Source organism: Elephantulus edwardii, unplaced genomic scaffold (assembly GCF_000299155.1).
Source record: "Elephantulus edwardii isolate Elephantulus edwardi_28Jun2011 unplaced genomic scaffold, EleEdw1.0 scaffold00100, whole genome shotgun sequence".
Classification (NCBI taxonomy): domain Eukaryota; kingdom Metazoa; phylum Chordata; class Mammalia; order Macroscelidea; family Macroscelididae; genus Elephantulus; species Elephantulus edwardii.
The window spans coordinates 55,688-78,248 of NW_006399850.1; the positions used below are offsets into that span (position 1 = coordinate 55,688).

The window sequence follows — 22,561 nt, forward strand, 5'->3', positions numbered from 1 at the left end:
GCCCTTCAGGACTGCCTTCTTGGCCTTCAATGCCTTTGCTTTGGCTTCAGTTTTGGGAGGGGCAGGGGCTTCCTTCTTCACTTTTGGCACCATCTTCGTAGAAAGGAGTTCCTTGTTTTTTAATACAAGTATTCCACTGTGTGAATATACCAGAGCTTCTCTATCAATTCATTTGTTGATGAGCACTTGGGTTGTTTCCAATTCTTTGCTATTGTGAACAAAGCCACAATAAATATGGGTGTGTATGTATCTTCTTGGGTGGCAGTTCTAGTTTCTTTAGGGTATATTCTCAGTAGGGGAATTGCTGGCTCAAATGGTATTTCTATTTCCAACTTTTTGAGAAAGTGTCATTCTGCTTTACATAATGGTTGCACCAGCAACTTGTCCTTTGATTTCCTGACTGCTGGAGCCAAAGTGCTGACTGTTGTAATCATGAAGGTGCACGGTTTGAATCCACCAGATGCTCTTCTAGAGGAGGGGCAATCTCCTCCTGTGCCAGTAGGATCTGCCATGACCAACAAGAAGGGGGAAAAAAAAGTGCTGATTGTGGATCCAAGTAAGATGAAATAATCAATCTTTCTCCCTTTCAGCCTATTGCCCTGGTGGTGAGGATCTGTTTTCTTGATGTTGAGATTCAATCTAATTGAAGGCTACAGTCTTTGACCTTCTGTTGCAAATGCTTTAGGTCCTCCTCAGTTTCAATGAGCAAGACTGTATCATTTACATACCACAAGTTGTTGATGACTCTTTCTCCAGTCCTGATGCCACATTCTTCCTCATAAAGTTTAGCCTCTCACATGACCTGTTCTGCATATGAACTGAAAAGGTGAGGAATTACCTGGTATTTCACTTAATGGCAAAAAAATTCAATATCCAACCATTCTGCACATTAACAACATATGTCTGGTGTAACAAAAGCTGAGGTGCAAGGCAAGATTAGTGCTGGTTAAAGGTGGTTATGTGTCAACTTGTCCAGGCCATGATTCTCAGTAATTTGGCAGTTATGTAACAATGGAGTCATTCTCCATTTTTGCATAGTGCTCATTTCTGCAAAACAACATAGTATTTGGAACCTAACCATGTCAATAAATGAGGAATAAAAAAAATGAGGAATGGGTTTATTTATGTATTTTGGACTTGTGATTTGGGTAAGGCTAGAAATTAATTTTCATCCTCCATAATTCAAGTCTTGGTAAAAGCAGTCAGGAAATAAGGAGACACATTGCACTGAGAAAATCTGAACTTAGGGACCTTTCCAAATTTCTGAGGAGTAGTGATGTCAGTTTGAGGACTAAGGTGCATCTGATTAAAGCCATAGTCTTTCCAATTACTAGCTATGCATCCGAGACATGAACAATGAATAAGGATGACAAAAAAAAATTGACACCTTTGAGCAGTGATGCTGAAGAGCACTGAACATCCCATGGACGGCCAAGAGAACGAACACGTATGTCTTGTAGATGATGCAGCCAGAGTGCTCTTGAGAGGCTCTGCCTCACATTATTTTGGGCATGTTGCTAGGGGGGCTATTCCTTGGAGAAGGGATATGATTGATGTTGGGCAGGGTGGCGGGTCAGCAAAGGAGAAGACGATTCTCGACCAGCTGGATTGACACAGTGAGTGTTGCAACAGGCTCTGTATGTCAGGAAGTCTGAGGATGGCACAGGACAGGACTAGGTTCAAATCTTTGTTCATAGGGTTGCTATGAGTCATACTCGACTCAACGGCACCTAACAACAACAACAAACAATTCACTTTTACCTTATTTGTACGAAACACTGAGGTAATTATGATTCACTTAGTTTCAAACAAAAATGAAGTAATTTTCCAAGGAAGATGATTAAAATTCAAGCATTTTAAAACTAAGGAGCATGTTTACCTCTTTCTAGTTCTTAGATCTGAATTAGGCGACTAATCGGAGATTTTTCTTCTTTGTATAGGTATGCATTTATTGCTATATGTTTCTGAGTATTGCTTTTTTGACTCAAAGAAATTTCTGATTTCACTTTTCATTTTTACTTTGATTCATAGGTAGTTTATGGTGCCTAATTTATCAATGTTGAATGTTTTTCAGGCTGTTTCTGTTACTGATTTTTAGCTTTATTCCATTGTGGTCACGGGACTTCAAATTAGTAGGATGTTCAATCTTTTCAAATTTATGAATACTTGCTTTGTGACCTTTTTGTTGCTCCTGAGGAATGATTCCTATGCACTGGAATACTTGGCTTTTTCTATTGCTACTTCTATCAATACAGGGTATCTGTATGTATATTATATACTTGAGGAATTAAGTTTTTAATTTTCTGGATTCTATGAAGGTTAAAATCATCCATCCTAATTATAGCTCTAAAATAATCTTTGGACCTTAAATCTTGAAAAGAACTTGAAGGCATTTTAAAGACAATATTTAAACTTAATAGTAAAATCCTGGTCATAGGGTGCTAATTAAGAATGGCCTGTGTGCAGTCAGAAAAGAAATTAAGTTCTAAGATAAATCATCTAATTGTCAAAAAAATGTTGCATGTCCACAAATTAATACTTCTATAAAACCACTATTTTAGCCCAGTTTTTGTGGCAATGAATAATTACTATACTGTAGTAAGATGCAGTCAAAAAGTTCATGAAAGATTTACTCTTCTGAAACATTTTAGACTCTCTAGCTAGAAAGTTTGTGTGTGTGATATGCAAAAGTGTATTACATAGACTTTAAGAAATTTCTATTACAGGTTTAATATTGTCTTTGTATTAACTTTCAATCTTAGTTTTTATTTTAAGGTTATAATTTACATAAAATAAAATGAAGTTTAGAGTTTTGAAAAATATGTTAAGTGCTGTTGAGTATGACCCATAGCGATCCTTTGAACAGCAGATCTGAACTCTTACTCTGTGCCATCTTCATCATCTCTGACATACTTGCGTCTATTACTATAGACACTGTGTCAATCCATCTAGTTGAGGGTCTTTTGCCAACCCTCCACCTCTGCAAGCATGATGTCTCTCTCCAAGGTATAACCTCTCCTAGCAATATGACAAGTATGTGAGAGACTTTATCATCTTTGCTTCCAAGAAGCACTCTGGCTGCACTTTCTCCAAGACATATCTATTTGTTCTTTTGGCAGTCTATGGGATATTCGGTACGCTTCTCCAACACTACAATGCAAAGGCTTCAATTTTTTTCTCTCATCCTTATTTCAGGACTTAGAGATCAGGGTAATAAGGGTAGATATGTCAGAGGAAATGAAATTGGCTCAGGATAGAGCAAGGCCAGAGATGTACATATAGTCACTATGAATCATGAACAACTCAACAGCACAGGACATCATCATCCTTACTCATTGCCCAGCTCTCAGATTAATAGGAAGTGAAAGAAAAAACCATGGCATGAATTAGACAAACCATAACCCTCAAACCAAATGTCACTGCTCCTCAATAATTTAGAGAAGTTGCTGTTGTTAGGTGCCATTAAGTTGACTACAAGTCATAGTGAACCTATGAACAACAGGAACCTTGCCCTAAGTTATGCCATCCTTAAAATCTCTGCTATGCTAATCCCAATTTGTAGTCACTGTGTCAATCCATCTCACTGAGGACTATCCTCTTTTGCTGATCCTCTGTTCCCCACCATGATGTCTTTTTTCAAGAACTAGCCCCTCCTGACATGTCCAAAGTATCTATACCCCTATAACCAACATCACAGAGACCCTAATGGCATAATGGTTATGCGCTTGCTATTAACTAAAAGTCAGTGGTAAGAACCTATCAGCTAGATAAACTGTGTGGTGGTCTGCTTCTGTAAAAATTTGGAGGGGGAAGCGAGCTGGTGGGGAGGGGTGGGCAGGGAGAAAATTGCGGCAATGAATGAGTGGAAATCCAAAACCTCTGTAAAAAAAAAAAAAGTCAACTTGGGAAAGGGGAAAGGAGGGCGACGGGGTAAAATGTGCAACGATGAATGAATGAAAATCCAACTTTTCTGTAAACTTTGGTTAAAATCACAATTTAAAAAAGTCTTTAAAAAAAATTACCACCTTAGAAACCTTATACAGTCCTATTTTATTCTTAAAGGGTCGCTATGAATTTGTATGGACCAGATGGCAATGGGCCTAGGTTTGTTTTTTTAAGTAACCACAGTCATAACTAAAATAAGGGACATCCCATTGTTTCAGCAAATTCCCTCATGTCTTCATTTCTTTACTCTTAACTGTTCAGCAAAATTTCTAGTGTGCCTTATTAAAACATAATGCCCTCATTTCTACTTTTTGTCATTACTGCCTTAGTTATGAGTTTATTCTAATATGCCTTTTCAAATTTTTTAATAAAAACCCTGTATTTACTTAGAAGCATTCAGAATGTCGTCAAAATAAACATCTGCAACTTTTTTCTTTTTTGCAATTAGAGTAGTTATTCAGTTAACAGAACAATTATTTCATATAAACTACATCAGACAAATGAAGCTGGGAAAAAACCTTAAAACTCCCCCATCATCCTCATATATGTCTAATTTGTGTGGTGTACCAAAAGAATCTGCTTTAAACTTCCATGCCAATTTATAAACTCAGTAGAGAATCAAGCAAGGTTAATGGCTACTGAACACAATAAGTTGTATGAACTATATAAACACCCTCCCCACCCCCCGCTATGTTATTTAAAAACAAATCTGACAAAGCCTAACATGTCAATCCCCACCCCCCCTTCTTTAAAAGGAGTGAGCTGGGTACAGGGGGTTAAATGCTTTATGCTGTTGTTCTGTACTGTAGAGTCAGAAACGTCCCCTAGCTGACCTTCTAGGGGGTTTTCAGAGGTAGTTAATTTCACGGGAGGAGACTGCTCATTCTTTTGCAGAGCAGCTGGTGGCCTCAAACCGCATCCCTTTGTGATTGCGGCACAGCTTCTTGCCATAAGGCCACCAGAGCGCCAAAAGAAAAGAAAAAACTGCACAACAACCAACTTATTCTTTATCATCTTTATCCTCCTCCTCTTCCTTTTCTCGGCCTTGACAACTCCCTTTTCGGCTGCATTGTCTTGCTTTTAGCCCTATATGCAGCAATACCCTCCTTGTACTTCTTCAGCTTTGCAGCCTTCTTGTATGGCTGCTTGTCGTCATCAGCAGTATTATTCCATATTCTCCCACCTTCTTCGCAACCTTACTAGTGGAAAAGCCAGGGTGCTCTCCCTTGATTTTGGGGTGGAACTCAGGAAAAAAAAACCCAAAAAACAAACCACCAAGAAAAAGACTGACGCAGGGCTCGAGTGCACTGGGATCTTTTAACTTTTTTGTTTTACCTTTAGGAGGGATATATGTTTTCATCTCTCTTTCATCACAGGTCTTATCTGCCTTTGCCATGTCCTCAAATTTACCTTTCTCTTTAGCACGCATGGTATCCCACTTTTCAGCAGTGCTTAGAAAATTCCAAGAAGTTGACAGAAGCATCTGGGTGCTGCTTCTTGTGGCAGGCTTGCACAAAAAAAATACATATGATGACATTTTGCCTCTCGACTTCTAAGGCTCTCTTTTGTTTATGGTTAGTTATTTCTTTTTTTTTGTGAGGCACAGAGTTGCTCAGTGCAGTTCGGCTTTGCCTGGCATGGAGTGGCACTGCCTTGATGGAGCCCAGTGTACTGCAATGGCTGTGAGAGCAGGAGCCAGACACAGCCTCTTCACTCTCTGCTCTGTAACATCCTTTTAACATCTGTGTTCTAGAGCTCATCTCTGGAACATATGCATGAATTATAAGTGGGATAATAACAAACTGTTGATGGCACACATCTGATTTAATTCATATGCCACAATTCAGCGTTCATTCTGGTAGTGCATCCTTTGATAGGTCCTAGGGCGCTCTGGGGGTCTTCAGCAACCTATGCTAAATAAAAGGCCAGGCTTCTCTGATGATTTGAATCCATCAGCAGCTCTTAGAAAGGTGGCCAGTCTCCTAACAGGATTTATACTCTAGGAAATTTGATGGAGGGTTGCTAGGAGTTGGAAATTATTGACACTGAGTTTTATAGTCAGTTCCTACATAACTTTCATACCATATATAATTCCTTCCCATTTTCTGAGCCTATGAAGAACATCCCAACCGGCTAAGAAAACAAACAGATTCATCCTGGAGAAGGTTAAACCGGGCTGCTCCTTGGAGGCAAGAATTCTGAGGCTTCTTCTGATATACTCTGGTCATGTTGTAAGGAGAGACTGGTCCTTAGAGAAGGACATCATTCTTGGGAGGGTGGAGGGCACGCGCAGAAGATGAAGGCCTGTAGGAGGTGGACTGATTCGGTGACTGGGGTAATGGTTATGAGTTGTCGGAGACAATCAGATTGGCACAGGACAGAAGAGAGTTTAGGGCTGTTGGACATAGGGTCGCTATGAGTAGCAAGCGACTCGACGGCACATAACAACAACAACATGGAGAACATGTGCATTAGGGATTATTTTGATGATAAAATCTGCATCACATATTTAAGAATTTTTTCAAAAAGTCCTGCTTCTATTAACTAAAATATATTTATAAAAAAGCTATCTGTGAAATGAAATCACCCCTTACATTTGCACAGAATTTCCACTGACAGTTAATAAGCCATCTTATTTCATCAATTCAAAATGTTTTTTCTACATTTTAATAGATCTGAAATAGGATGCCTTTTAAGTAAATGAAATCCTGTAGTATAATTGCTATTTTTAGTTTCATTATATCTTTTCTGTAGTGACAAACATATATATATATATATATATATATATATAAAAAAGATTTAGCTTTCAGTAGGGTAAAGTCATTGGAGAAATAGAAATGAAACTACAAAGATATGACCTTAGGCTCACCATTGTTTTGGTGTCATCAAGCTGAGTATGACTCACAGTGACTCTTATTAACAGCTCTGAACCCTGTCCTATCCTGTGCCATCCTTATTATCTCTGCCATCCTTGAACCCACGGCTGCCATCACTGTGTCAATCCATCTCACAGGGGGAAGGTCTTCCCTCTCTTTTGCTGACCCTCCATCTTCCCAAGGAGTATTTTCTAATAACATGCTTAGGTTTCCGAGGTTATGAATTTTTTTAAATTTATTTTATTTTCCTTTATTATTTTCTCTGTGTGTACCATCAAATTGGGTCTGACTGGTACAGGAGGAGATTGCCCCTCCTTCGCCAGCGAAGCATCTGGTGGATTTGAACCACGAGCCTCTGGGATTGCAGTGCAGCTTCTTGCCACTAGGCCACCAGAGCTCTGAGGCTGTGAATTCTTAATGGGAGACTATCCATCTTTCTGTAACAAAGTGGCTGGTGGATTCGAGTCACTCATCTTTCACTTATCAGTGCAAGATGATATAAACTATGCCACCAGAGTTCCTTAGGCCTTGGCAATCTCAGCCACTTTTAGTTACTAACTCCTAAATTTCTATCTTTAATCTAGAACTTCTGCTTTAAACACAAGAATTCCAAGCTACCAACTAGACATAAAATCATCTGGCTTCAATGTTGCTAAGCCTTTGACAGTAAAGTCTTACTATTACTTGTTCTAGTGGATAATATCTGAGATCTTCTTCTGTGACATTTCTGCCCTATGCAGTTTCCAGTGTTCATGGGTTTTACTCTACCTGTTGTCATCAAGTTAGTTCTAACTCAAAAGTAATCTTGCACAACAAAGTAGAATGGCTAAAGAGTTCCCAAAACTCTAATCTTAAGGGTATAATCTGCTACATCTTTCTCCTGTGGGGCAATTAGTGTTCAAAACACTAACCTTTTGGTTCAGCTTGGTGCTTAATCACTATTTTAGGAGGATTCTTTATTTGGTTATTAAGCCCTGACAATACGATTTCCCAAATTATCTTTCTGCTATGTCCCCTCCTTCATTATTATTTACACTGCCTTGTTTTGGGGGTCTTTTTGCTTTTAAGCAAAGACCAGAACATTTAAATTTATAAGGTGAACTGGATGCTGCCACAGAATCCATGCTTGAATGTGCAGTATACAATCTTAAGGTGCCTCATAAGACCAGTACTGGTGGTATTTTGCCTTCGCACTCCAGTTGTACTTTCTCTTGCACTTGGCAGGGTAGCCACAGTTGCCACAGGTGGACTTCTGGAGGTGGTGGGCTTTGGAGCTACAGCAGCAGAACAATGTGTGCATCTTATTGCGATGGTTTCCAAATGATGATGTTCCCTTCGTCATCTCACTTTTGCTGCCGCGACCAAGGAGCACACTGCCTTGTTTTGAGTCTCCTCATTGTTTCCCATCTGGACTCTTGCAAAAAAAAATTCTAAACTGGTTTTTCTACTTCCTGAATTGCCATTTTCATCTTTCCCAGCTTATAATCTCTCAGTACTTCCCACTGCCTGGTGTCATTATTATTCTGCAGTTTAAAATCTATACTGCTCATATCTTATCTTTGAAATGACATGCTTTTCCAGCCTGAGAGGCAACTTAACTCAGTGCTTAAAGCCTAGTTCATTTAGATAACAAGGTAAGTAAGAGCCCAGGTTCTGAAATCAGCTTGTCTGGGTTTAAATCCAACCAGTATTGGTTGTATGACCTTGGTCTAATCAGATCTCTCTGAACCTCAAAGCAGCAGCTACCTCAAGAGGACTTGAGAACTGAGTATATGGAAAGCCTCTGGCACAAAATAAATGTGACATAAACAAAAAAAATTCACTGTTGTCCAGTCAATTCCAACTCACAGCAACCTTGTAGGATGGAGCAGGACACTCCTATAAGGTTTTCCAAGGCTACAATCTTAATAGGACCAGACTGCCACATCGTTCTCCAAGGAAGTGGCAGGTGGATTAAAACTGCTGACCTTTGGGTTATAAGGCCAATTTACATTTAAAGTGTGTACCTCTCTAAAGTACTCAAGAGCAACGGTGTCTCTCTGGAGACTAAGGTGCGCCTGATACAGGCCATGGTATTTGCAATCGCTTGTTATGCATCAGAGAGTTGGACAATGACTAGGGAGGACAGAAGGAGAATTGATGCCTTTGAGCTGTGGTGCTGGAGAAGAGTATTGAATGTACTATGGACTGCCAAGAAAACAAACAGATTCATCCTGGAGAGGATTAAACCAAGCAACTCCTTGGAGGCAAGGATTCTGAGGCTTCGTCTGACATACTTTGGGCATGTTGCCAGGAGGGACAGGTCCTTGGAGAGGGACATGATGCTTGGGAGGGTGGAGAGACGGCAAAGGAGGGGAAGACCCTCTATGAGATGGATTGATTCGGTGACTGGGGTAATCGGGATGGGTGTGTCAGAGGCAGTGCGATTGGCACAGGATAGAGCAGGGTTTAGGGCTGTTGTACATAGGGTCGCTATGAGTCGCAAACGACTCGACGGCACATAACAACAACAACAACAACAGCTAGTATTATGTCTTCACAATTTCCATTTCCCTTTCAAAGTTAAACACTCTAACCTTTGTATATCTATGACATTTATTACAGATGATAATACTTCTTTCACTCTTATTACACAGTGAAGGTCTGAGGGCAGGGATTTTTGTCTTACTCAAAGCCAACAGAGTAAGCTCTGGTGGCCTAGCTCGCCAACCTAAAGGCATGCAGTTCAAATCTGCGAGTTGCTCCTTGGGAGAAACTGTTCCTCTCATGTGATTTACTGCTTCTGAAATCCACTGGAGGGCCAGCTATGGGCCATTTCCAACTCACTGGCATATAACAACAAGATAGCAACAAAAGTTTGTCACTTTTTTCCCTGGTAAAATAACTTTTAGAAACATAAAATATGTTAAAGTTGAAGTTGTTGGTATATAACATTGTATAAATACAAAAGGAAATGCAAACATCTGAGCAGTGTCTCTTAAGATAAGTCACATCTCAATTGGAAGAAAAAAGGAAGAGGAAGAAAGTATTCCACAAAGTTGAAATACCAATCATAAAGCAAACATTAAAGAGCAGAGGTGCCTGAGATACGGCAAGTAGACTACGGAAGGCTAGGAGTGTAAGAAAGAAAATACTGAGAAATGAAACAGCTAGAAAGTCTATCAGGGAACTCTAGTAGTGTAGTTTGACAGGTAGTTGTGCTATCGACCCAAACAGTACCTTTAGTGGTTTGAATCCACCACTGGCTCAGAGGGATAAAGATGAGCAATCTCTTCCTGTACAATCGACAGCCTTTGAAAATCTGTTAACTTAAAATAGTTTGGTCCTTATTCCAAAAGAATTGGGGTATAGGTAAGTCTGTCTTAGTTAGGTCTCTAGAAGTGAATTAGAAAGTAGAGACTTTTAGCAGAAAATAGAAGACAGAGACCAAATACCAGCAATATAGGCAATAAATATCAAGGCCTTAATTGGGGCTATGCAAATGAAAGATGAGGTAAATATAAATAACATTTCAGAGATGAAATTAACTCATCTCAGTAGCTTTTTTGATGCAGGGATGAAAGATATGATTCAGAGACATCTTCCCTGTACAGTGGAGAAGGAAAGATATCATTAAGATAAGGAAGGGGAGGAGGAGGATATTGTGCAACAATGAATCTTTAAAGAGAAAAGTGAACTTGGGAAGGGGAGGGAGGAAAATGTGCAACCATGAGTGAATGGAAATCCAAGTTTTCTGTAAACTTTCACTAAAATATCAATTAAAAAAAAGGAATTTTCCAAACTTTTTAAAAAAAAGATAAGGAACACAGACTAGGAACAAGGCTAGGAGTTCAAGGAAGAGATAGGTAGTTTTTTTTATAACTATAAACATATTATCTAGAATGCAAATCAAAACCTTAAACAATATTATGTCATCAAATAGTATCCAGTTTAAAGGGCTCATCTGTTTACTAAAAAAATATGTTACTGTCCTTTTGGGAGGGAAACTGGGCCAGTACGGAAAATCATGATAGACGAAGAATAGATTGAAGTTGTCAATGATTTCATCTTATTGGGATCCACCTTCAACACCCCTGGTAGTCAAGAAAGCAGTCAAGAAATCAAAAGACAAGTTGCACTGGGAAAATCTGCTGTCAAAGACCTTTCCAGAATACTAAAGGGTAATGATGTTAGTTAGTTTAAAGACTTAAAGTGTGCTTGACCCAAGCCATAGTTTTTATTACTTCCTATGCATCTGAAATTGCAGCATCATAATGGATGGTGAAGAGATTGAGATTGTTCCGTTTTTGTTTGCTTGGATCCATAGTCAACACTCTTGGCACCAGCAGCCAGGAATTTAAGACGTATTGCGATGGGAAAGTCTGTGGTTAGAGACCTCTCTAAAGTGCAAGTGTAAAGATGTAAGTCTGGAAACTAAGGTGCACCTGATACATGCCATGGTCTTTGCAATCACTTGCTATGCATCAGAGAGCTGGACAATGACTAGGGATGACACAAAGAGAACTGATGCTGTGATGTTGGAGAAGAGTACTGAATATCCCATGGACTGCTAGGAAAACAGATTTGTCCTGGAGAGGGTGAAGCTGCGCTGCTCCTTGGAAGCAAGTATTCTGAAGCTTCGTCTGACATACTTTGGACATGTTGCAAGGAGGGACCAGTCCCTGGAGAAGGAAATCATACTTGGGAGAGCGGAGGGACAGTGCAGGAGAGGAAGACCCTCGATGAGATGGACTGATTCAGTGACTGGGGTAATGGGGGTAGGTGTGTTAGAGATGGTGAGATTGGCACAGGCTAGGGCAGAATTTAGGGCTGTTGTACATAGTGTCGCTATGAGTTGCAGGCAACTCGACGGCACATAACAACAATAACAACATGCATCTGAAAAGGTATGGAGACCAGATGTATCCCTATCACATTTTCTTTCTAATTTTGAACTGCATAGTGGTAGTATTTCCTTGCTCTGTTCTGATGAGTGTCTCCTGGTCCAAGTATAGGTTTCCCGTGAGCACAGTCGAGTGTTCTGGGATTCCCATTCTTCTCAAGGTTAGCCACAATTTTTTACAATATGTAAAGCCAAATGCCTTTGTATAGTCAATGCAACATGGACAGACATTACCCTGATATTCTCTGCTTTCAGCCAAGATACATCTGAAACTGTTGATACTATCTCTAGAACCACAGCCTCGTCTACACCCAGATTGTACTTCTGGTAGTTCTGTGTTAATGCATTGTTCTAGTCATTTTTTGCATAATCTTCAGCAGGATTTTGCTTGTGTATGATGTCAGTCTAAAGACTAAGGTGCGTCTGATACAGGCCATGGCCTTCACAATTTCTTGCTATGCTTGAGAAAGCTGGACAATGACTATAGATGATAGAAGAATTGATGCCTTTGAGTTGTGCTGGAGAAGAGTACTGAACAGACTTCTAGGAGAATAAAAAGTGTCTTGGAGAAGATGAAACCAGGCTGCTGCTTGGAGACAAGGTTTCAGAAGCTCGTCTCACATATCTGGGCATGTGGCCAGGAGGGACCAATCCCTGGAGTAGGAAGGACATCATGCTTGTAAGGGTGGACAGACAGTGCAGGAGAGGAAGACCCCAGATGAGATGGATTGACACAATACCTGGGGCAATGGGATTAGGAATGTTGCAGTGAGACTAGCTCATGCAGGGCAAGGTCCAGAGCTATGAGTCACAGGCAACTCAATGGCACATAACAACATGCATCTGAAAGTTGGAAAATGATTAAGGATAACAGAAGAAGAATCAATGTTTCTGAGTTGTGGTGTTGGAGAAGAGTAGTGAATATCCCATGGACTGTCAGTTCCAACTTGATGGCACATAGCAAGAAGCCATTACAAATTTTATTTAAAAATATGGACTCTGAAAAAAACCCCTACACCAAATCAAAATATGCTTACTTGTTGCTCTGGATGCAATGCTCATGTTATTACTTTTGGATGTATAATATCCACTCTACAATTCATATAAAATATGTACTTTTTCTGTATTAACACTTTCTTAAAAGGCTGCACAAAACAGTCTCAATTAAAAGTGTAATGCCTTTGGAAACAAAGGAGGATGCTTCAACGATTTAGATTTAGATCCTCCCAGAAGAGCTGTGGATGAGCACTAACATTACTGGTAAGTATATTCGTTTTCTCCTGGACACAAGAACCTACTATCTGGTCCTAAAAGCCTTCTGAGGTCCTAACTCTTCTCACTATTTCTCAGTTGTTGGAATTGACGGAAAACCTCATAAGCAGTTCCTTACTTCACCTCTGCCTTGCATGCGGACTTCCGAGTTTTAAAACAACCCAGTGATAGATGAATTTGCTCCAGAACTTAAGAACACTAAATGATATAGTTGAACCTCTACATCTTGTGATTCCTAACCTTTATAACAGACAAAGTGCTAGTCTATAGGCCGTTTATTGTAAGAACTGCCTTCCCTCTGTTACTTGATTGGTGCCACTATTAGAGCCTCTACCTGGAATATTATTGCTTTTCAATTTTTGACTGAAGTACTTTTAACTTGTTAGTTAAATATGTGTCTTCTAGGCTGCAACACTTCCATGATACATCTTCAAGGATATGAACATGTACGGTTAAGCACAATTGATAACAGTGCATCTAAATTCCAAAATCAATCTCCATAATAGTCTGTGTGTTTTCTACTGCCAAAGGGGCCCTTTAGAGTAGTGAGAGAAGATCTTCACCCTGAAACCTACAGCGTCCCTTTCCAGCAGGAAGTAGCTAAGAGAATACGCCATCCCCTTTTCCTTATGAATCAGGGTGAAGTCTCTCTCAAGGAGGAGTGATAGGGAATGGCAAAGGACACACTGACAAAGGAGATTAAATAGAACTGGCTTTGACAAGCACTGTGGCAACTGGACAATTAAAAGAGACTTTCACGGGGGGGAAAAAAAAGAAGAACGAACTGGGGAGGAGGGTAGAGAAAATAGTGCAACAATGAATGAATGAAAACCCCAAATCTCTGTAAATGTTCATTAAAATTAAAAAAAGTGTAATGCCTTGCAATTCCAGAGGTATGCGGTTTGAATCCACCAGATGCTGTGCTGGAGAAGGAGGGACAATTTGATGGTACACACACACACACACACACACACACAAATAACAGTGTAATGCCTAAAAGTTCTAATTATGACTGATCTCCTATTTCTATCAGGACAAATATTAAAAAACTTAAATAGCACAGATAATTCCTGAAACAAGGAAACAGTAAGATAATTTTATGTAGTAATAATCAAACTTCAATGTGCTGGAGAATCTTTTAGTTGTGTACCAAGTGAGATCCAACCCACAGCTGACCCTCTAGAGGGTTTTCAGAGGTAGTTAATCGCATGGTAGGAGACTGCCATCCTTCTCCCATGGAGCAGCTGGTGCACTTGAACTGCAAGCCTTCAGAATTGAAGCCACCAAAGCTCCGCTACAATCTTCTTGGGTGCTATTTAAAAAGTATCTGTCCTTCTCCTACCTAAAAAGATTCTGATTTAGTAGTGTTGGACTCAGAAACATGCACTTGTCACACATGTTTATTTCTTTGACAAACACTCTAAGTAAGTCTAATCAAGTGTTTCAAGCCTACTCCTACAGATCTATAGTTTCTTGCAATCATTGACCGTTACCTCAGATTACATTGATTTATCTGTGAAGGGATGCAAAATGGGATGACAGAGGATGTAATAAAACAATACTTAAACAGTGCTTAGTACAGTGCCTGGCTATCATTATGACTCATCCAGTTAGTTTCAAGGGACAAAAAGTAAGGCAGAACTGGCCATATGTGTACTCATCATGATATTCTAAAAGCTTTCTCAGTCGCGTTTATATTTAGGGTTTTTTTCCCCCTTCTATTTTCATACTAAGATTTTCATCTCTAAAGTTCTCTAAGAAACTCCTAGTGAAGCATGCTGTTTGTCTTCCTCTCCCTTTAATTTTGTGGCATACAGAAAAAAAGTTTCTGGATTTGTTACTATAAGTGCTGCTGATTCTATACAAGCAAATTGTACCAAAGGCATAAAGACATGAATATACAACTTCATAAGGAAACACTTGCTCTTTCTACATCACCAACATAAATTATTCAAACGCTTCTTACTTTTACCGAATGGTCAGATTTTACTAGAAAACAAATCCTGCTGGCATTTCCTGGTAGACCACAAAAAAATGACACTGTTATTTAAGTAAAGGTGGCCATATGTCTTGTCTTTAGAAAAATAACTTTACTGTAAACTGTGTATACCCTCTGTATCTTCTGTTATCTTTTTCTATCTGTTATTAAAAACAGAATATCCTCAAAAGTATTTATCACCTACCAAAAAACTGACTAACAGAAGCATCTCTCACACATTATCGAACTACGCCAGGAAAATCAAGATAGAAGAACTAAGGTGGAGGCTGTTAAATGTGAAGGGATCATGTTATCTTTCTGTGCTGTAATTATCATTTATCAGTATTTTTTCAAGAGCTCAGTTGTACAAGGCACTACAGAGATTACTCCCCTGAGTCAAGCCAATTAAAGAAGTGAGTGGGAGGGAGAAAACAGAGCCCTGACAGCCCTTTCTGAAGTAGAATCCAAAAGCCTCAAAACAAAACCCAGAGCATCCTGCAAAAGATTGTTTTCCAGGTATCAGGTGAAAAAGTAAGAGTTACCAGCATTTTGAGAAATCTCTCTCGGACACTAAAAAACAGTTAAAATTCTGCGACTGTTAAAAATCTCTGCAAAAGGGTTATTTAGAGCAAGTCTGTACGAGATTCATTTTAGAGAGAAAAAGGTTGGGGGGAGAGGGTTCGAGGTCCACAAGAAAACAAAACTGAGGGAGTGGTTGTAAAGGTCTGAGAATGGGTGTTCACGGCCTCGAAGTGGCTGGGGTGGGGGCGTTATCGCTCTGGTCCCCACTTCGACTTCCGCACCTGCACCCCGGCCACGAAGAGGTCCTCGGGAGGTCGGAGCTGGGCCGTGGGATGGAGGAGAGGCCACGGGTGTCTCTAAGATCTCAGGACGGAGCGGCCCCGAGGGAGGAAGGGCTACAGGAAGGTGGGGCGCGGCAGCAGCGAAGAAACCGAAAGGGCAGCGGGAAAGCAGTGGCGGACAGCCTCAGACCCCAACCTGCACCTCACCCGGGGATCGAGGAAGAGGCGGAGGAATTCCGCCGGCTAGAGGGGACAGAACTTACTCCGCGGTCCTCCTCGGAGAGGAAGTCGGGGCCGTCGTCCAGGCCTTCCTGCAGGATCGGCGGTGCCAAGCACGCCAAGGGAGAAGGTGATGAAGGAGAGACACAAAGGGAGACATTAGTGCCAGGCCATCGCGGTCTCCGCGCCCACACCGCGCCCGCCTCCCCTACCGCGCGCCCAGGACTCAGTGCCACTGAGAACACCCACCATCATGGCTGCTCCGGAGCGAGGGCCGGCGCAGGCGCGCGCCGCACAGCAGCCAGGGGGAGCGGGCGGCCGCGAGAGGGGCGTGGCCTTGGGGCGTGGCCTTGGGGCTAGGGGGTGGGGTCTGTAAGCAAGGCTGGCAAAAGGATGTTAGGACTCGACCCACCACATACCATGGGGGAGAAAACTAAAGGTCCTGATCTACTGGTCTGGGTGCAACTCACGACTATTTACCTCTGTCCTATGAGCGCTTCAGCGCTATCCAGGGAGCTAGCTGTCCAGTTCCCTTGCCCAAAGGGCTCTAACGAGAAACCAAGCAAGTGCCCTCAGAAGCCACAATAAATGATCTAGTCTCTGTATTGTGCCACACCATAATTAATCACAATTAACAGCATTCAACTGTGGAAGGTGTGAACTCAAAGGCCTTCACAAAGTCAGCAGTCATGGACTATAATGAAACTTTTACTGCTGGTGAAGTAATAATTACCTCAGATTGGTTAGGGGCACTAATGGTTGGGCGCTATAAGAGTGAGCTGTTCACATTATGTGAGTATCCTTTCCTTTATAAAAGAAATCTCTCCTGATTTGTTCTAACTTTCCAGCTTGAGTCCAAATGGATATTCACAAACACTGCAAAATAACAAGATAAAAATTCTATTCTTGTTCTCTGCTGCACTCCACATCATACACAAACGCACACCATACACCCACCCCAACACACATTCTGTTCTTCCATTCAGTTGATTGCATCAACAGCTTAAATGTTCAAGCCAGACACCTCAGATCCTTATTCAATTCCTTCCTCTCCCTGTCTCATGACATTTAACCAATTCAGTAACCAAATCCTATCGTTTCTGCAATTGATTGTTACCTCTTGAACATTTCAGTCTTTCACAGTATTTGCCCTCAGCATGTCTTTGTCAGAACCTTTGCAATTCTCTCATAACGGATTTTCTTATTTTTCCATTTCCTCATAACTGACTTTCTTATTTTTATGTTCTCCATCCTACACTGGTAATATATTGACGACTAGGTTCTCCTCTGTTCAATAACCTTTACAAGTTTTTATTACACAGAGGTCCAACTCGTCAGCCTGATCCCAGGCCCTCCACATTTGAATTCCTACCTACTTTTCTCTACCTCCTAGGCCCTCACACTATCTAACTTAATTAAGGTTTCAAAATGATAGTGTTATGAATTGTTATAGCTTTAATTTTGTACTTATGGAGAATTGAAACATGTTGTCATTGTTAAGTGCCATTGAGTCGTAGGCGATTCATAGCGACCCTACGAATGAAAGTCCTCAACATTTGTGTGACTTTCATCCTTTCTCCAGGTTCGTAGAGTTTCCGGAGGCAAACTACTTACGCAAGTGGATGCCACTCCTGCTCCCAAGCTTGTTTTAACCGGGGAGCACCACCAAACACTGCCCTCCATGGATAACCATTATCATATTTGACCCATCAGTGTCACAGTGTTCAGCTTCACAGCGACCACAAGTTATCTCTGTACGGCAAGTGTACACACTAGGGCTATACGACCTAGAAGAATGTTTAACCAAAAATAATTAAAGACAGGCCTTAGGGCCGCAGATCAGAGTCACCCACCTCTGGCTTGGTAGCATCACTTTCGGTCCACTAGGCCAACTGGTCTCTCTCTATGTTGTTAAGTGCTGTCAAGTCATAGGTGACTCATAGCAACCATATGAACGAAAGTCCTCGACACTTGCATGACTTTCATCCTTTCTCCAGGTTCATAGGGTTTCCGGAGGCAAGCTATTTATGGAAGTGGATGCCATTCCTGCTTCCAATTGAAACAATAGTTTAAATTACTGCCCCAAGAATTCTTTTTCCCTATGTGTACAGGGGTTGGGAGGAAGGGTGAGACTGTATATACAGGCATACCTTGTTTCATTGTTCTTCAATTTATTACACTTTATAGATATTGCATTTTTTACAAATTCATGGTTTGTGTTGAGAAGGTCTATTAGCACCATTTTCCAATAGCATGTGCTCACTTTGTATCTCTGTGTCACATTCTGGTAATCCTCACAATTACCAGACCTTTTTCACAAAATTAATGCACAGTTACTAAACTGCAATATAGTGTAAAAATTACTTTTACTGAGCAGGAAAACAAAAATATCTTGTGACCAGCTTTATTTAAATACTTGCTTTTATTATTTTGGTTTGGAACTACACCTACAATTACTCTGAGGTAAGACTGCATTTATGTATTTCTTATTCTAGTGAGCTGTAGAAACGATTTTTCGTGAAATTATGAGGTGTGATGTGGTATCAGTATAGTGTTCTGGAGTGTAAGGAGAAATATCCTTGTAATTTGTTCCAGATAAAAAGTGTCTCAGATACTTTGGTCTTGGGCTGACAGTAGTTGTCTGTAAAGCTCAGCTTCCTAGTAGAGAGTGAGAAGTGGACAATTAGTAACCAGGATACTAACTGATACAAGAGTCAGGTGTGCCCTTGTGGACAAAGGTTGATAAGTGCTTCTTAGAACAATCTCAAATGCCTCTGTTCCTTAACCAAGGATTTTAAACATCAACATCTAAATCAAGCCCCAAAATATTATGTAGAAATATTATAATTCTCAAATACAAAAACTTTAATATCACTACCTCTGAAAATGTTCTGGAGTGTCAGCTATAGGTTGGTTCTGATTTGACGATACATGACAAAAACAACAAGAAGTCCTATTATAAGGGAGAAGTGGCAAGATTTAAAATACGATAAATAAAACTAAAATGATCAGCAGAGATGTAGTAATTACTGCAGCTACAATCCATAGTTAAAACACCTAAGAACACAACCTTGAAATAATAAAATTGTTAATAAACAACCTCCCTTTCTGAGCAAAGGTTCCAAGCTATATTTTGTGAATGATAAAAAGACATTATCAGTAACTTATAAAAGTTGAAAAACTAAATATGTAACTTAAAAAATTTTAGATTCTGACGGAGAGCAGCAGCTGGTGGCTGGGATGGTGCTGCTGGAAAGCGAGCAGTTCCTGACGGAGTTGACCAGACTCTTCCAGAAGTGCCGGTTGTCGGGTAGCGTGTTCATCACCCTGAAGAAGTATGACGGTCGCACTAAACCCATTCCAAGGAAAGGTATGGTGGACAACTTCGAGCCTTCTGACAACAAGTGTCTGCTAAGAGCTACTGATGGGAAAAGGAAGATCAGCACCGTGGTAAGCTCCAAAGAAGTGAATAAGTTCCAGATGGCTTACTCTAACTTACTCAGAGCTAACATGGATGGTCTGAAGAAGAGGGACAAAAAGAGTAAGAGTAAGAAGAGCAAAGCAGCACAGTGAAGGGTGCCATACTTCTACCGTCACCACCTAGCCACTGAATTGCTGGATTTTTTTACTTTTGTCCACTAAGCTAGGCTTTTGGCTCCCCAGTGGTGGCTATTTTCTTAAGATACTTGCTTATTTTGGAGGGATGAAGGGCAGAAGAAGGGGTTCAGTGTTTACAGGGTAGTTGCAGTAAGAAGCCAGTTTATGCTAGACCTCTGACTTGACTGGTTTTTACTGAATGCTGTTTTAGAATAAAACAAAGTCTCTGCAGACATCTGTGTGAAGAGCAATGTATCATTAAACATATCTGTTTATCAGCAAAAAAAATTTTAGTGAAAGATATGAAGATAAACACATACAGCAGATTTTTCTGCTACTTATAAATAAAGAAGATATTAAAGCTGAACCACTCCTCAGATACTTTGGGTTAAATAATGAATTTTTCATTTTGTTTGGTATATTTCTATACGGATATCTACTAACTAAGTTTCTTAATCAAATTGTGTTGAATCACAATGTAAGTTAAATAAAATTAGTTTCCCAATACTGTACTTCAAGAACAAATGTACTAGGCTATTTCAACAATGTTATTCCAACAAGATTAAGATACTGGGTAATAGATTATACTATTCTTGGGGTTTGCAGCCACAGCAGAGTTTCCTACTAAATTGTACTATTCTCGGAATACAAGAATTAATGAAAATAACAATGACTTTGAACACTCTCTGTTCTGCATGTGTATTTGTTCCCATTCCAAAGAAAGGTGACCCAACTGAGTGTGGAAACTACAGAACAGTGTCATTGATTTCACATGCAAGCAAGATTCTACTGAAGATTATCCAAAGACGATTAGAACAGCACATCAGCAGAGAATTGCCGGAAGTCCAGGCTGGGTTTAGAAGGGGTCGTGGTACTAGGGATATTGTTGCTGATGTTAGATGGATCTTGGCTGAAAGCAGAGAATACCAGAAGAATGTCTATCTGTGTTTCATTGATTATGCAAAGGCATTTGACTGTGTGGATCATAACAAACTGTGGCTGACTCTGAGAAGAATGGGAATCCCAGAACATTTAATTGTGCTAATGCGAAACCTATACTTGGACCAAGAGGCAGTAGTCAGAACAGAGCAGGGTAACGCTGCATGGTTCAAAATTGGAAAGGGTGTACACCAGGGATGCATCCTGTCTCCATACCCTTTCAACATGTATGCAGAGCAGAATTATCCGAGAGGCTGGGCTCTATGAGGAGAATTGTGGCATCAGGACTGGTGGAAGATCTATTAACAATCTGCGTTACGCAGATGACACAACCCTGCTTGCTGAAACAGAGGAGGACCTCATGCACTTGCTGCGAAGGGTCAAGAACTGCAGCCTTCAGTATGGACTGAGGCTCAATGTCAAGAAGACAAAGATTCTCACCACTGGACCAATTGGCAGCATCAGGATGGATGGCGAAGAGATTGAGATTGTTCACAGCTTCAGTTTGCTCGGCTCCACAGTCAACACTCTTGGCACCAGCAGTCAGGAAATCAAAAAGCGTATCGTGATGGGAAAGTCTGCTGTTAGGGACCTCTCTAAAGTACTCAAGAGCAACGGTGTCTCTCTGGAGACTAAGGTGCGCCTGATACAGGTCATGGTCTTTGCAATTGCTTGTTATGCATCAGAGAGTTGGACAATGACTAGAGAGGACAGAAGGAGAGTTGATGCCTTTGAGCTGTGGTGCTGGAGAAGAGTACTGAATGTACCATGGACTGCCAGGAAAACAAACAGATTCATCTTGGAGAGGATTAAACCAAGCTACTCCTTGGAGGCAAGGATTTTGGGGCTTCGTCTGACATACTTTGGACATGTTGCCAGGAGGGACAGGTCCTTGGAGAGGGACATCATGCTTGGGAGGGTGGAGGGACAGCGCAGGAGGGGAAGACCCTCTATGAGACGGATTGATTTGGTGACTGGGGTAATCGGGATGGGTGTGTCAGAGGCAGTGCGGTTGGCGCAGGACAGAGCAGGGTTTAGGGCTGTTGTGCATAGGGTCGCTATGAGTCGCAAACGACTCGACGGCACATAACAACAACAACATAAACACTCTCTAGAAAATACTAGGTATATTAACCTCACTTTAAACTTGAGGTTTCCCTCGTTTATTGTTTGTGTAAATGTTTCTTCAAAATAAAATTCACAAGAGTTAGCAGAGTAAAACTTTAGGAAAAAAGAACTTTATTTTCTTTGAACATGTTTGGGAAACAAAAAGTAAGTTTGTTGGGTTTTTTTAAAAAAACTTTACAAATATGAAGTAGAATAATCAGAGATAGAAGAAACATGCTGGATTCCTTTTATCATATCTGATCAAAAAGTTTTCAGCAAAAAGCACTTTTAACAATTTCAGGATTACATTTTTTTTTAAATGGCCTGGAGATGTCGGTTCTACTGGGCTCTACCTGAGGCTGGGAATGAAACGTGAACCAGGGATTCCTGGCTCGTGAGACCCCATGCTCTACCATCAAGCTACACCCAGGCCCAGGATTAATATTTTTTTATAGTTTGGCTCACCAAAATTCTCTACCGGAATAGTTTTTAACTCTATCCACACCCTATTCCCACCCCAGTGTGTGTTGTGTCGAGGAAGGTAGTGTAGACCATAGTTGTTGTACCACTGTTGAGTTTACCACATCAATCAGGATGCCGTTAGCTGCACGTTGACAGCAGACAATTTGTAACAAACATGAACAGTAAAGAGATTTATTATCTCACATAACAAAAATAAATTAAAAAAAATTATGTTGGCTTTGGATATAGTGCCCCAAACCAAAACCAAACCCACGTGCATCAAGTCTGATTCATATTTCATCAGTCAGGTTTCCAAGGCTGTTCATCTTTATGGGAGGACTTTCCATCTTTCTCCCACAAAGACACATTCCAATCATGGACCTTTCTGTTAGCAACCCAACCCTTAATGCATTACAATAGCGAAGCTCCTTAGACAATGCCTACAGTGGCTTAATGGTGCCATCAACATGTGGATGTCTTT

The 22,561-nt window shown here is 40.6% G+C and overlaps 1 protein-coding gene and 2 pseudogenes across 1 annotated transcript in view; 1 reads left to right on the forward strand and 2 right to left on the reverse strand.

The window, feature by feature from the left end:
* Positions 1 to 16,258, reverse strand: part of LOC102855369 (sorting nexin-6-like) — a gene marked incomplete at its 3' end in the record, with an annotated part of 61,330 nt that extends 45,072 nt beyond the window's left edge. Inside the window, exons 1-2 of the mRNA XM_006891574.1 lie at positions 16,225 to 16,258; positions 16,020 to 16,067 (exon numbers count right to left, since the gene is read on the reverse strand). Coding sequence (XP_006891636.1) covers positions 16,020 to 16,067; positions 16,225 to 16,230 — 54 coding nt within the window. The remainder of the gene's footprint in view (positions 1 to 16,019; positions 16,068 to 16,224) is intronic.
* On the reverse strand, positions 2,206 to 8,163 carry LOC102854565 (annotated as a pseudogene).
* A 2,957-nt stretch (positions 16,259 to 19,215) lies between the features above and the next one.
* On the forward strand, positions 19,216 to 19,548 carry LOC102870827 (annotated as a pseudogene).
* Positions 19,549 to 22,561: the final 3,013 nt, after the last annotated feature.